General features: G+C 48.3%; 1 protein-coding gene across 1 annotated transcript in view; it reads left to right on the top strand.

Moving 5' to 3' along the window:
• CCDC3 (coiled-coil domain containing 3) overlaps positions 1–9,846 on the top strand; it is a 92,669-nt gene extending 82,823 nt beyond the window's left edge. The window contains exon 3 of the mRNA XM_027560248.1: positions 8,006–9,846. Within this exon, the coding sequence (XP_027416049.1) occupies positions 8,006–8,281 (276 nt within the window). The 3' untranslated portion in view covers positions 8,282–9,846. The remainder of the gene's footprint in view (positions 1–8,005) is intronic.
• Positions 9,847–15,086: the final 5,240 nt, after the last annotated feature.

Genomic DNA, 15,086 nt, shown 5'->3' with positions numbered 1-15,086 from the left:
TCCAGCCTTCCCGCTCTCAGCAGCCTCACCCAGATGTCCTGAGATCAGAGGGGCTGCCTTTAGGTCATCTTGGACCAAGTTCAGAGGACCACAGGGCAAGGTGGAAGCTTCAACTTGGCGTGTGTCTCCTTGGGCAACAGCAGTGACCCAAGGCCTGGAGCTTAAGGAGCTAATCAGCGGCTGTGGCAGGAATGAACTTGGCCCCCATCCCCAGTAGCAGCACGTCTGTCAACTGCTGGGTTCTAGGGGAGGCACCTACACCAGCAGGCCCTGTCCTTCCTCTCCCACAGCCTGAGATGCCATGGAGGCGGAGCATGTACATCAGAAGGCCAGCGGCCAGATCTTTAAATAAACCCTGAGATCCCAGTGACCAGGAATGGCACCCATGCCCCCGAAGAGAATCCCTGCATTGGCAAGTCAACCGTGGGTCTGTTTCCTCCCACTGTTTTCATGGGAGAGAACCCCAGCCCTGGCCAATGAGAGCCTGAAATGCCCAAGGAGGCTTTGACCAAACATTCAGAGGCACAGGACCTGGGAAGATGTCTCTGAGGCTATGACCGAGGTTGAGGGAGGACCGTGACTCACCACAGTCACTGACTCATTGCTGGCAGAACTGGGACTAGATGGAGGTGCCCCTGTTTCTACTGTGATGCCAACTGTCTGGAGTGAGTTTCTGGAACCTAAACGATCGTACTCTTCTTCCTGCTTTCCCTGGATCTTTTCTTCCTTGCACCATGGAAGGTGCTGGGAACTGAAGGAGAGCTGCTCGCTGCCTTCTCATCCTAGGATCTGTGATTTCAGCTTTACCTCCCTTGGTAGGTCCAGAAAAGCCTCAGGGGTTGGAATCAGTGTTCCATGACCTCGTGCTTCCCAATCATCCCTCCATCACAGTGGAAAATGGTGTTTGCAGGACTCCGTGGAGAGATGCAGATTCCCCCACAAGAAGCTGAGAACCGAGACTGGAATGCCACAGAATGAGACAAGTTCAGTTCCCATCATTGAGGTCTACATGCATGTAATTGAGTGGGTAGTATTTCCTGGCTCACAGCTGAGTGGACTAGCTAGGGGGTCTGGCCTCCTCCAGGCCTAGAGATGGGAAACCCTCACCCTTGAAATCAGTTGTTGTTGCCTGTGGGAGGGTTCTGCCACAGCCAAGAGAGACTGGGTGTAGTTATAGAGGTTGAGTTAATACAGGACCAGTGAGTATGGTTAATAGGTTAATGTGTATCACATCAAAGAGGAACACACAATATGCAGAATTTCTGAAATTTATGTGACAAAGAAAAACTCCATTTGTCCCCATGTGAGCATCTCATGAGATGAGCATTATGTGGACTTCACTTTGGCAGTGCTTTCTAAGTGCATTTATTGGGAGATCTGACTTTATTTCTCTGTAACTGAACTGGCAAACTTCCCTCTCTGTGGTGGCAGGGAATGGACCCGAAGCAGTACCATCTTTCCTAGTTTTAACTGTGGTCTATTCAGGAGTTGAGCACTGGCCTTTTAAGACTCTGTCTGCTTCTTCCACCATTTCTGGGGTCTTTATGAAATGTGTGCCATCTCCCAAATTTACCTGGGTTCCTATAACCTAGCATCTCCCCTTGGAAATTCAGTCTTTTCTCATCTCCATCATGTCCTACAACTCTTGTGGGTTTGGTATGGGATGTCCAAGACAACCTGGTCAGCCGGGCCTGGGAGGGAATCAGAAAAAAAAATGCATGAACTTCAGGGATCCTTAAAGCCAGTTCCTGCTCTTACTGCAACAGGGAGTCGGACGGACTTGGGACAGGACTTCACAAGGGCCATGTGGAACCCAGTACCCACTTTGCAAAGGTCGTTCCTGCTGCTCTGTTCGTTGCCCACTTTTAAATCACTGAACTTGATTCTGTTTCAACCTGCATCCCTTCATTCATTAAGGGCTTTACTCCATGACAGGTGCTAGATACAAAGATGAAAAGATGGAGCCCTTCACTTGAGTGGCTTTGACTGTCCAGGAGAGAGTTAGACTCACAGTGTGATAAACTCGACAATGGACTTGGGGAAAGATGACATGGCTCTTTCTGGAGAAATCAGGGAAGGATTCACAGAGGAGGTGACCTGGACCCTTGGAGAATAAGAATTGTCTCAGGGTTTGTGGGGTAGTTAGTGCAGGTTTCCTAAGCAGGAGTGCAGAGGCATCGGTAACTTGAGGGATAACTGAGGGAGCCGGGTGTGGAGGAGTAGATCAATCAGGAAAGTTCAGGATGCGTAACAGTCATAAAGATTCATAAGCTGTGGTCACTGTATGTCAGGTGCAATGTCAAATGCTTTACATCTATTATCTGATTTTACTTTTAAAATATTTGGCTTTGCCAGGTCTTGGTTGTGGATGTGGGATCTAGTTCCCTGACCAGGAATCAAACCGGGCCCCTCCTGCACTGGGAGCAGATTGTCTTAGCCACTGGACCACCAGGGAAGTTCCTATTAACCTTTCATCTTCAGAGTCTGTAGTAGTGGAGACGTCACTGTTCCTGTTGTATGAATGAGGAGTGGGCGGTGCTGAGGCAGCTGCATTGACGCCCCGCAGTCAGATGGGGCAGCCAGGATGCTGTCCCAGTGGTGCTTGGTTCTGAAGCTCGGGATGCCGGATCCTGCGGATCCTGCGGCGTGTCTGGTGGGGCGGGGAGCCGCGGAGCCAGTGCCGCTCGTCCGTGGGAAGAGCACCCTGCTCCAGCTCCGCCCCCACCTCTGCTGCCCGTCCTCCACGAAGCCTGTCTGGGCGTGAGCTCTGCCTTCTCCTGGGCTCCTGGCACAGGGGGACAACGGCATTTGACTTGAGGTGGAGCAGAGGACCGGGCGCCAAGTCAGAGTCATGGGAACCTCAGGTTGCTTCTCCAGAGAGTCCACGGTAGAACTGCCCTGTTGTCACTCCTGCGGCTTGAGAGTTTTCTCTTTAGCGCTGGGTATCATCCAAATTACTACTGTCCAGTCCTTTAGGAAGCCGCTCTGCTTTGCCTGGGCTCTGCTACTCGCCTCCTTGCCGCACTCTACGATGTTTAAAAACAATGATAGAATGGATAGACAGGGCCCGAGCGAACTGGAGAGAACTCGGGTTGAAGCCTGGTGGGCTCGCCATCAACGCCCCCCGGAGTTTCCTGCTTCACACAGAAAAAGGAAGCATCTTGGCCTCTGGCCTTGACTGGGTCAGAAGACACAAGGCAGTGTAAGCTTTGCGGAACTGACGAATCGTGTGACCAGTGACCCACTTCAGAGCACCTCTCACCGAGAGTGGATGCTCCTGGGCAGTGCGTGGTAGGTTCCAGAAAGCTTATCTTTCCAGTGTCCATGGGGAATCACTTTAGAAACAGTGTGTTAACCATTTTGGAAAGAGCTGTTTTGCGAACGTCCATCCAGAGGTGTGAAACCGGCAGCAGTCTGTTGAGAGAATCCCTGAGAACTTGAGCTGGCTGCCCAAAGTAGTGCTCGCACTTTGGTGTTTGAAAGTGGTGTGAAAAGAATGTGGGGTGGGCATTGAGGGTCATGGCAGACTGTGGGACCCGATGCTATTTTCATCCTTTGCACTCATCCACACTCCTTGTCTGTTTTCCCTCCAAATTCATCCAGTTGTCAACTGTTACCTTTGCATCTCGATTTGCCTTGAGCGCCTCTCAAGACGAGGGTTCCAGAATTTTCTCCTATAAAGGGCCAGGTACAATTTTAGGCTTTTTGGATCACACAGTCTGTGTTGAGGCTCCGCATCTCTGCCACTGTAGAGGAAAGGAACCACAGACTGTGTGTAAACAAAAGACTGTGGCAGTGTGTTCCAATAAAACTTTATTCACAAAAATGGGTGGTGGGCCACATCGGGTCCATGAGCCATAGTCTGTTGACCTCTGTTCTTGGTTTTAATTTCCTCCTTTTTCCCCTGTTTTGAATCTCAAGAACGGAAGGGAAATATTAAAAAGGCAAGTTGTTGATCAGTGTTGCCACTTTGGGACTTGCCTCATTTTTAACATTTCAGAAAGTACACTTTGTCTTTATAGGTTAGGTTATTTAAATTGAAAACAGCTGCGAAGGCAAGGCTCCTCTCAGTGAGCCTGTGTGTCTGCTGCCCTGAAACAGTAATTTTTAATGTACTGTCTTTTTGTTTATTAGATACAGAGCTTAGTGGCAGAATAATTCAGGAAGAACTTTGTGACATGCAGTGCCAGGCATGGTGTAATAAATGCTTCTTGCTGGAATGAACAGACATGTATCATCTAGAGGCGATTCTCTGTTGCATATGGATTCTATACATATGCATGTAGGCAGTAACATGGATACAGTTCCTCAATAGGAAGGTCCCAGAGTCCTCCTACATCGTTCTGCTCCAACTCGGACCCTACCCATGTCAAAGGGAGGCCGTGGGATCAAGAGCGACACCCTGACCAAGGAGCTGTAGTCATTCTATTCATCCTGTCTTAATAACGACCCCCCGACCCCACACACACTTCTAGCTGTTTCTGTGCTACATCTTAGTTTCTCCAGGCCATTGTCAGGGTGGTCTTTAGACTAGGGAATGACCAGGAAGCCTGGTGTGCTCCTGTCCTTGGGGGTCGCAGAGTTGGACACGACTGAATGCCTAAAAGAAGAAGAAGAGTGGGGAACAGCTGGGCCCTGGCTCTGAGGGATGCCTGTGAAGGGTGTTGATGTCTCAGGGGTACACTGACGTTCTGCCAAGAGCCTGTGTTTTTAATTAATTTATATTGGAGTAGAGTCACTTTACAATGTTGTATTAGTTCCTAATGTACAGCAAAGTGGATCAGGTATATGTATATATATATCCACTCTCTTTTGGAGTTCCTTCCATATACAGTTGGTGCTCATTAGTTATCTAGTTTATATACAGTATTAATAGTGTACATATGTTGATCCCAGTCTCCCAAAGCACCTCTTCTTTTCCTGCTCGGTGTGTATAGATTGGTTCCCTATTTCTGTTTTGCAAAGAAGAGAATCTATACCATCTTTCTAGATGTTACATACATGTGTTAATATGACATTTCTCATGTGTGTGAAGGAAAGAGAGGAGGGAGACAAGGAAGTCACAGTGAGACCTGAGTGTAACTTGGGAACTTTGTGCACCATTCTTTACATTTATTTTTTTTATTGGAGGGATAACTTCTTTACAAATGTGGATCACCATAGTTATACAATGTTTCCCCACCTGTCTAGGTCATCACAGGTCACCAGGCACTTATAATGTGTCCACAAGTCAGTTTGTCTGTTCTGTTTGTATTCCTGCCCTACAAATAGATTCATCTGTACCTTTTTCTAAATCCCACATATATGCATTAATATGATTTTTTACGGCTGAATAATATTCCATTATATATATTTGTAACACATCTTTATCCATTAAAAAATGGCCATTTTCCCCCCTTACTCTGGAGGATCACAGATGAATCAGGTAATTCCTGAGAGCCCAGGCAGAATAGTGACATAGGAGAGAGAGAGATGCAAGTGTCTCTCTTTTCTTTTTCTTTAAAATCCCACTAAATAACCCAAGTTGGAGTCTCAGGCAGTGTGGGTTGTGTTTCAAGGCTGAAGAGCTCCACTGTGCTCACAAGGCTGGCAGGAATAGATGGACAGACAAATCTACATCACAAAGATACCAATCACAAAACAGATAAGGAAGAAGTCTTCAGGGTAAAGGGGATGGGCGTGCAGGGGTGAGGACCAAGGGAGGAGAGGTAAAGACAGGAGGGACAGAAAAGACTGAAATGAAGGACATTGCTGCTTCAGCCAACCTGCCTGCTTCCAGAAAGGGCCAGTGAAGGAGGAAGCAAGCACCCTGTCCACTGCCCACCGAGGTGATCAAGCCCTGGAACCAGCCACTTGTATGTTGTCTGTGGGTCCCCAGCCTGCAGGTGGGAGTCTTACCCATGCATACACCCATGTATAGAGATCTGCCACTCCAGCCTGTTGCCAGCGGGATTTTTCTTGGTAAGAATGTTGGAAGGACTGAATTTCCCTCTACTACACAAGATGAGGTCTGAACGTCTGTCATAAATCTCTGGTCAGGGAGAGCCCACGGGACAGGGTCTGCATGGCGTGAGGAGAGCCTCTCCTGCCACTGCTGGCCAGAGTGGGCCGGTCTCACAGACTGAGAGGGGCGATGCTGGACCTGCTCTCTCAGGAGGAGAGGACAGAGAGAGAAGTAGAGAGAGTTCGGGGGTGGGAAGCATTGCCTGAATAAGGGTCCTGAGGCCCCAGGAAGGCAGATTTACCAAACGCGGTGACACTAAAATGAGAGGTTCAGGTGGCCTCTTTGCTTCCTGTGGGTGACGTGTTCAGTGGTCCCAGGGGTGCCCAGAAACTCTCCCCAGAAGGGGACACACTGAGTGCCACAACGTGTACCAACCAGGGCTCTTGGCCTCCTTAATCAATAGAAACTGATCAGAGGCCTGGCAAGAAGTTGGGAGGGAGGACAGACAGGTTCCCTTGCTTGCCTGCTCCTCATGGTGGTTGTGATTTGTGTTTTCCTGACGATTAGTGGTGTCCAGCACCTTCCACATACCAGTTGGCCACCTGTATGTCTTCTTTGGAGAAACCCCTGTTGAGGTCCTTTGCCCGAGAGGGTCTGGTGAAAATCGGGGACCATTGCAGTGTCCATAGCCAGGACTGGTGTCTTTTTTAATGCTTCAAGATTAACAACAATGTATTAACATTTTCACTTATAAACATACAAATTGCATATGCAGGGAAATATTGGTTCTGTGGACACAACAGAATACTAGACAGAGACGAGCAAGCAATCAGAAGGTGGTGTGCAGAGATGCATGGGTGGGCAAGACTCCTCCTGGGTCCCCTGGTGGATCATAGTTCTAAAGTCACTTTTGTTCACAGATAGATGCCAATTTTTTTTGTTGGGGCAGGGGAGAGGGATGTCTTATGCAGTCACGATGCTAATATCATTCTTCAGCCTTCTTATAACAGTGTTGGTTTCTGTGTGTGTTTAATACAATTACTATATTATTAGATATTTATCAGAATTATAATTATTCTAGATGATATATAATATGTATTTTTGCACATGTGGGAGTGTTTCTATCAGATGAAGCCTCAGAATGACTACATCAAGGCTACATGCAGTCTTCATTTTGATACAGCCAGATTGTCCTTTATAGGAGTTTACTCTCCACCTGCAGTATATGAGAATGCCTATTTCCCCAAATACGGACTCTGATTTTACCAAAGGATAAAATTGAAATTTCATTTTGTTGAAAGAAATCAATCCATTGTGGATCTACTTTGCATTTACCTTCTTAAGAGTAGGGTTAAGCTTTTCCTGTATACTACCTTTCCTGTAGACCATCCATATTCTCTGTGCATTTTTCTATTTTAGGTTTTGTTCTTTTGGGTCACTAGAGCTGTCCTTTTTGCTAGAGTGACAAATATTTAGAATTTTTTTTTTTTTCCTGTAAGAAACCAAAGGGTCTTAGGTAAGAAACAAACTCTATTTTTCAAAAGAGGCGCTCACTTGCAGTCCATTCCACAGCGACTAGAAAGATCTCCAGAATGAGGGTATTTGCACCTTGGTGCCAGCAAAGCTCTGTGGTGGAAATATGCTGAAGGCCCACCAAGTTTCCCTAGGTGATCCTCAAGCTTTGGCTTTCCTGAAAAATGTTCTAGACAGATTGGAACTGCACAGGTAAAAGCGCTGACAGAGGAGAGCACAAGGTGAAGACTGACTGCTCCAACAGGGGAGAGACAGGATGCAAATGGATAAGCACGTAAGACAATCCATGGAGCATCTTTTTACAGCAAAAGCATCTAGGTACCCAACACAGAAAGCAAGAGCCGGGCTCTGCAGTGCGGTCCACAGCGGGGAAGCAAAAAGGGGTATGAGGGCTGGCCTTATTCCGGGGTCAGGCCATTAGTGACAGGAGGCCTGTGCCTTGGGGCTGGCAACCCCAGGAAGCTTACCTGGGGAGGTTTCTGAAACTTACCTGCCTCTCTCTCTCCCAACCTCACGTTTCCTCCCCAGCTCATGTGTTCCTCGGTGCAGAAGGCCCTGTTTGAGGAGGAGGACCACGTCAAGAAGCTGCAGCAGAAGGTCGCTACCCTGGAGAAGCGGAACAAGCAGCTGCGGGAGCGGGTGAAGAAGGTCAAGCGATCCCTGCGGCAGGCGCGGAAGAACGGCCGCCACCTGGAGCTGCTGAACCGCAAGCTGAGCGAGAAGCTGGCGGCAGCGGCGGGCGCGCTCCCACACATCAACGCGCTGGGCCGCGAGCCCGCGGGTGCCCCCTACCTGCGGGGTTAGCGGGCATGGAGCGCAGGCCTCCCCTGGTCCCAGGCGGGGCCCTTCCCAGGGTGTGGAAAGGGAGGCAGGACTTGTACGCGCACATAGCTCAAGAACCCTCGTAGATGACGTTTTTACTCTGCATTTGGTAGCGGCTACTGGGTTTACAGGGCAAGTCTCCTGTCTCCTTGGCTGCCCAATTCCTGCCCTCCCGTGTGCCTGGGGCCTGACCCTGGCATCGAGGAGCAGCTGGGAAAGTGCACTTATTAGGGAAAGAACATTTCAGAATCTCTCTAGGGGCACAAGGACTCAAGGGGTTCAGCCTCCATTTTCAAGGAAAGGCAGTATGGTCTCAGTTCTGAGTGGCAGGACCACCCTGAGCTTGGAGTGTTGAGAAGCAAGTGGTGGCACCTTCTGGTGTCATTAAGACTTAATGAGCCCATCACAGGTCAGGGAATGGAACTAGGAGTCGGGTGGAGGTAATCGAGTGGGGTGAATAATGCCTGCTGTTCAACAGCAGCTGCCCAGCGTCCCAGGGGACTCCCATGGGCCACTTTAACCTAAAGGGGAACTGCCTTTATGGGCCTGTCGTGTCTCATCACAGCACATTTCTAAGTTGGAAGAGCCTCAACTTCCACGGCTAAATCTGAACTTACTGTTTGCTCAGTGCTTGGTTCCAACTTCTCCGAATTCCACTTCTCCGAGGTGAGCTGACCCAACATGCTGTGAACTTCTGTTGTGCAAAGACATTTCTTTACCTACCGGGGCCTGAGGACCTTGCCTCCTTACCGTCTGCGCTCTGCTCATGAAAGGGCTTGTGGCAGGCCTCCCGATCCTGCCTTCTTTACACAAATGCTTTCCCCCGACCTGGACTGTCCAGACAGACCCCAGCAGTAGTGCTTGAGTGTTGGCCCGCTTCTCACCGCGGTAGATTTTGTGTATGGTCACTTCACCTTCTTTGGGAAGAAACCTTTAGAGAGAGAGGTATTGCGAATATCTTTTACTTACAATTTGCCGTGCTAACACTTGAGCCCTTGACTTACCCACATGTGATCAGATCCCAGGTGTGTGTTTAAGTAGTCACCCACCCCTTGGTTATCCTCTGCTAATGATCCTGTAGACCAACCACTTTCCCTTCCCTGCCCCGTAACCACCCCAGATACAGGAGGGCCTGATAGTGCCATCCTCTCCACTGGAAATGCTCAAATTTCCATCCACTGCCTTTAGAAACATCATGTCTTCCTTGCTCTTGGAGACTGTCTGGGGTGTGAGCCTTGTGTCCCTTGGTGGCAGGTGATGGCCTTGGGGGAGAAGTTGGTGCCCTGGTCTGCACAGCAGGGGGACCTCTCAAAGGCTCTTCACTGCCACGCTTCTGCCAGCACTTTATTAGTCATAGTCTTCACAGTCTGGTACAACAGGAGATGTGTCTTCTGGTTTCTTCTTCCCAGGGACGTTCCATTCTGTAGTTTCACTGCCACCCACGGGTGATTTACAGCCAGCGTCTGGAGCACTGTGGAAGCTGGGTCTCTTCAGATGAGTTATGTTCTGCCTTTTCAATAAAGATGAGCAGTAGTTCAGCCACAGCAGCAAAGTGATGTGTGTTTCTTTTGGAGCAGGGAGACTGCAGGATTTCCAGCCTGAGCCTGGAAAGGCTATTTCTATCCTCTGGGGGTCATACCTGGGATAAAGGGGAGACTGAGCCCAGTCCACCTTCGCTGTCTCCTGGGTTCCCATCTTCCCGTACACCTGCAGACAAGCCGTGTGATCCTGGCCTCACGTCATGAGGGACACGCATCTTCATTAATCAATGCCTTCAAAAGTGCACTCTGATCTATGCCAATGGGAATGCCCCAAGTCCTCATTATCTGCCATACTGTCATCTTACAGCTCCCCTCGCCACTGGCTCGTTGCATGAGTAGGAATTGTTCATGCAGGAAAAACCCAAGAACTGCTCAGAACTTCACACACTTTAGCCAGCCTATCACAGCACGGCCTCTGAGCCCCGGGGTTTGGTTCCACTCGGTGTGATTTTGCCAAAGTCATATAATAAGCAGGAGGCCAATAGATTGTAGCATCTTTTAAACCTGTGTCCCCAGGAGTCACAGACTCATGGCATATGGCCCACACCTCATGTTAGGGTGAGGCTGCGTCTGAAGGTAACCCTTACTGGAATACGGGTCTGGGCTACTGTCGCACACCACCCCCACACCCCTCCCCGTCCTCATTTATTTAAACACACACCACACATTTGTGCTACCTGCCTAGCAGCAGAAGTTAACAGGAATTCCTGCTTCTGTGGCGCAAGTCTCCATCTTCCTTGGGGGAAGAGAGAAGGTGAACTCCTATCACACGACTACAGATCAGTTGTTAGCTCAGCAGTGTCCATATTCTATGACGGTTTAGGCTCTTGCACACACACCTAATTTAATACTAATTTCATCAACAGTGATTCTGATCATCATTGCCCAGGGTGCACACTAGGACAGGTGGCCTGTCAAGCCTCCAAGTCCATCTTTCTTTCTTTGCATGTGCTCACCTACAGGACGGGGATGGCTTCACTCCTGCCATAAAGGCTGTCAAGAGGGTTGAAATTACTCCTAAAGATGCTCAGCATGATGCCTGAGAGCCCATACACATGCAATAGGTATAATACAAATCTTTACTGTGAGTGTTAAGTACTCACCAGAAGGGCCCAATGCATGTCATAAGGAAGAGGATTGGTGGGATGCCACGTGATCTTCTCATCACCTTTCTAATCACTGTAAAATATTCCAGCTCTTTTCCATGCTCGTTTCTGAACCAGCCACTTTTCTTTCACAGTCAGTACTTGGTTGTTCCTCTAAATTTACCATGAAAATATAGTCCATCAGAAGTGTGTTTCCTCCCCTTCCTAGGGTCGCACAACCTGAACTCGAGACTTCAAGTTTTATTCAGTGGATAGGCTGAGGACCTAAGCCTGGGAAGTGCGTCTCAGCTAGCTCTGAAGGACTGTTCCAAAGAGGTAAGGGAGGAGCCAGAATACATGAGTCATTGCAAAAACAAAACATGACTGCCCTGGTGGCTCAGACGGTAAAGCGTCTGTCTACAATGCGGGGGACCCAGGTTCAATCCCTGGGTTGGGAAGATCCCCTGGAGAAGGAAATGGCAATCCACTCCAGTACTATTGCCTGGAAAATCCCATGGACAGAGGAGCCTGGTAGGCTACAGTCCATGGGGTCGCAAAGAGTCAGACACGACTGAGCAACTTCACTTTATACTTTCACTTTTAAGGAAAAACCAGACATCTCAAGTTAATGAACTGAGCATATCTATAAACTGAGCATATCTTCCCGTATCTGTGTATGGGAAGATAGAAGAATCTGGGCTTACTGGAATCAGTCCTTTGGTAAGCATCTTACCTGTCTGGGGCCAGCATCCTATTTCCCTCTATCCTGAATCCCCTCGGCGCACAGTCGGCTGCTGCGGTGGCTGCTGGCCCGTTGGCCACACCATCCTTTGTTTACTGATATGGCAGGGGACATTCTTCATCCACACTAGTGCGTCACTATCTGGTCTGCCCCTCTTCTCTCCTCCCTCCCAACTCAAAGGAAGAAACAACACATCCCTCTGGCCCACATCCAGGGTCAAACCCTTTCTCCTGAGTCCATATTGCTCCTCTCAAAACCTGGCTCCACCAATGTTCCCTCATCATGTGTGTGTGTGGCCTTTTTTATTAAGTAATTTTATACAACAAATTGAAAGTCATGTCAAACATAAATGCAGTGCAAATAAGCTGTTCATGTGAAAACAGAATAAATGCATACAAAATATGTACAATATCATGAGCCTTAGTGAAGGCGCAGAAGCTAGAAGACTTGAGGCCAAGTAATGCCTTTGCACTGGGTTTTCAGGTAAAATATGGGATTCTGTATTTTATAAGTGAACAAAAAGTATTTTTAGAACCAGTATGACCCAAATATTGCACAGGACCTACCTTACAACATTCATTCATTGTTCGTTCGTTATTGAAGTTTAACTGGGCATCCTGTATTTTTCTTTGCTAAACTTGGCAACTCTACTCTGAGCTTTAGTGGATTTTCACTGATAAGATAATAATACCTAGATAGCTAATCTGGCTGTTAAGATACTCAAAAGGGGTACAATGATAGCATGTCATGAATCTTCTTTGACTTAAATATATTCAGCTCTATGCCTATCTGCTGATGTCTCCAAAAAAGAGACAATCAGAGAGTGAGAAAGAAACAGACTAAGACATGGAGAGGGAGACGCAAAATAGCAGGGACCACCCACCCAGCCCTCCACTGCCAGAGCACACGCCCGGGGTGAGAGCGAGACGGGAGGCTGCTTTTGCTGTCCTCGGTCTCCCTGACGCTGCTTCTCATAATGTGAACACCTGGTGGTTCCAGAGTGTGATTCCAGTGTTGAAAGATACTGACTTTTAAAGTGTATTTCCTAATTGGAGTGTACTTGCTTTACGATGTTCTACTGTACAACTACGTGAATCAGCTGTAGGTATACATATATCCCCTCCCTCCTGGACCTCCCTCCCACCCCTCTAGGTCATCACAGAGCACCGAGCTGAGCTCCCTGTGCTATGCAGGAGCTTCCCACTAGCTTCTATTTTACACATGGTAGCGTGTATATGTCAATCCCAATCTCCCACTTCATCCCACCCTCTCCTTTCCCTCCATGTCCAAAAGTCCATTCTCTACATCTGTGTCTCTATTCTTACCCTGCAAATAGGTTCATCAGTACTATTCTCTTGATTCTATATACATGTGTTAATATACAATGTTTTTCTCTTCTGACTTACTTCACTCTGTATGACAGACTCTAGCTTCATCCACATCACTGAAAATGACCCAATTTCATTCCTTTTAATGGCTATTCAGAAACAGTTTAGAAAGGATTGAGGCTGTCTTTAAAGATGGTGACACTGAAGGATCCTGGACTCCCTGCCTCCAGTGGACACCAAATGGACAGCTACACAGAGCAACTCTCTCTGAAGAAACTAACTGGTTAAGCACCTCTTACAAAATGAGGGACCAAGATAATGCCTATGTCGAAATGAGTAGGAAAGGCTGAGACACACTCTTGCTAAACCCCCAGTGGTGTCACAGAGCCCTACAACTGAAAGGGAATAGCCAAATGCCAGTTTCTCCTTGAGGGATGAAGGGTCTAGACCCCATATCTACAACTCCAGGTTTTAAGATTCCCACCCAAAGGCCTTCAGACAAGTTCCTAGCTCTAAAAGTCAATGGGGTTTGAATCCACCAGTTAGTTCCACAGACAATGGAAGCAAAGCAGCAGTTGTTAAAGGCACAAACACTCACCTCAGCAATCCCCTCGAGGGCAGCGCAGATCAAGCCCACTTCCCAGTCTGTCTCTGGATGGGATACTTTAAACGCTGCTGCCTGAGGGTCAGGCCTCTAATTGAGCATCTATCTAGGGGCTGACTGCAATCCTCCCCAAAGGTACCACCCCTGCCCGCTCTCTCTGACCTGCTCCAAGTTGCCAGGCCCTCCCTGAAAGAAACCTGTACACACATCTGTACCTCAGCTTTTGTGGCTACTGGTAGAGGATGGGTCCCCAGATCAGCCGTCTCTGACAGCCACCAGGGTGTGCCTTCAGAAGCCGGAGAGGACAACAGAGGCGATTTTAAACTGCACACCCTTCTCCCCCCAGGGCTTAGCACAGAGAGGGCATACAGAAATGCTCGACTCCCAGTCCTTTCCTGAAAAGAGTCCATTTGCCTACTTTTAAAGCTTCTCCTCCCCACTCCAGTATTCTTGGGCTTCCCTGGTGGTTCAGATGGTAAAGAATCCATCTGAAATGCAGGAGACCTGGGTTCGATCCCTGGGTTGGGAAGATCCCCTGGAGGAGGGCATGGCAACCCACTCCAGTATGCTTGCCTGGAGAATCCCCATGGACAGTCTGCCAGGGTTCACAAAGGGTGAGACACGACCAACTAAGCACAAGGCTTCTGCCTGAGGGTCAGCCTTCTAACGTATTCTGCACCTAGGGGTGGACTGTGATCCTCCCTTAAGGGCAGGGAAGCCAGCAGACACCTCTCCCTCCAGCCTATCCCGGGTTTCTAGTTATCTCCCTGGAAGGAGCCTGGACACAAGTCTCTGTGCCCCAGCTTTTGTGGCTGCCTCCTCGGGGATAGGTGCCCAAACTGCTTGGTTCTGAGAGCAAACAGGACTTACATTCATGTAGCGAACAAAGACATTCTTAACACATTATTGACCAGAGACATATTAATACATCTTCTGTTACCCAAACATTATTCACTGTACAACTTATGACTGTCATTATTATTCACATTTTGCTCTGTGAGGTTTTTGTTCCTACCTTATGTATATTATAAATCCAAGTTAATAATACTATAAAATTTTCAAAAATGATGCATCACCAAATTTTGAGTGAAGAAGAATTTTTTGGTCAATTTTATGCAGATACTTTCTCTTGATTGTCTGAGCAACATATACCTTAGTGTCTCAGAAGAAGATTGGAGAAGGAAATGGCAACCCACTCCAGTATTCTTGCCTGGAGAATCCCCATGGACAGAGGAGCCTGGCAGGCTTCAGTCCATGGGGTCACAAAGAGTGACACAATTGAGTGACTAAGACAGAAGAAGACAGTTCTTTAGGACTTCTCTGGTGGTCCAGTGGTTAAGAATCTGCTAGCCAATGCAGGGGAGATTCCATGTCACCTGGCAATTAAGCCCGTGTGCCACAACTACTGAGCCCATACACCTAGAGCCTGTGCTCTGCAAAGAGAAGCCATCGCAATGAGAAGCCCGCACACTGCAGCTAGAGAGTAG

This window comes from Bos indicus x Bos taurus, chromosome 13 (genome assembly GCF_003369695.1).
Source record: "Bos indicus x Bos taurus breed Angus x Brahman F1 hybrid chromosome 13, Bos_hybrid_MaternalHap_v2.0, whole genome shotgun sequence".
Taxonomy (NCBI): Eukaryota; Metazoa; Chordata; class Mammalia; order Artiodactyla; family Bovidae; genus Bos; species Bos indicus x Bos taurus.
Note: the sequence above shows the minus strand (reverse complement) of the source record. Positions and strands in the feature narration are given on the sequence as shown.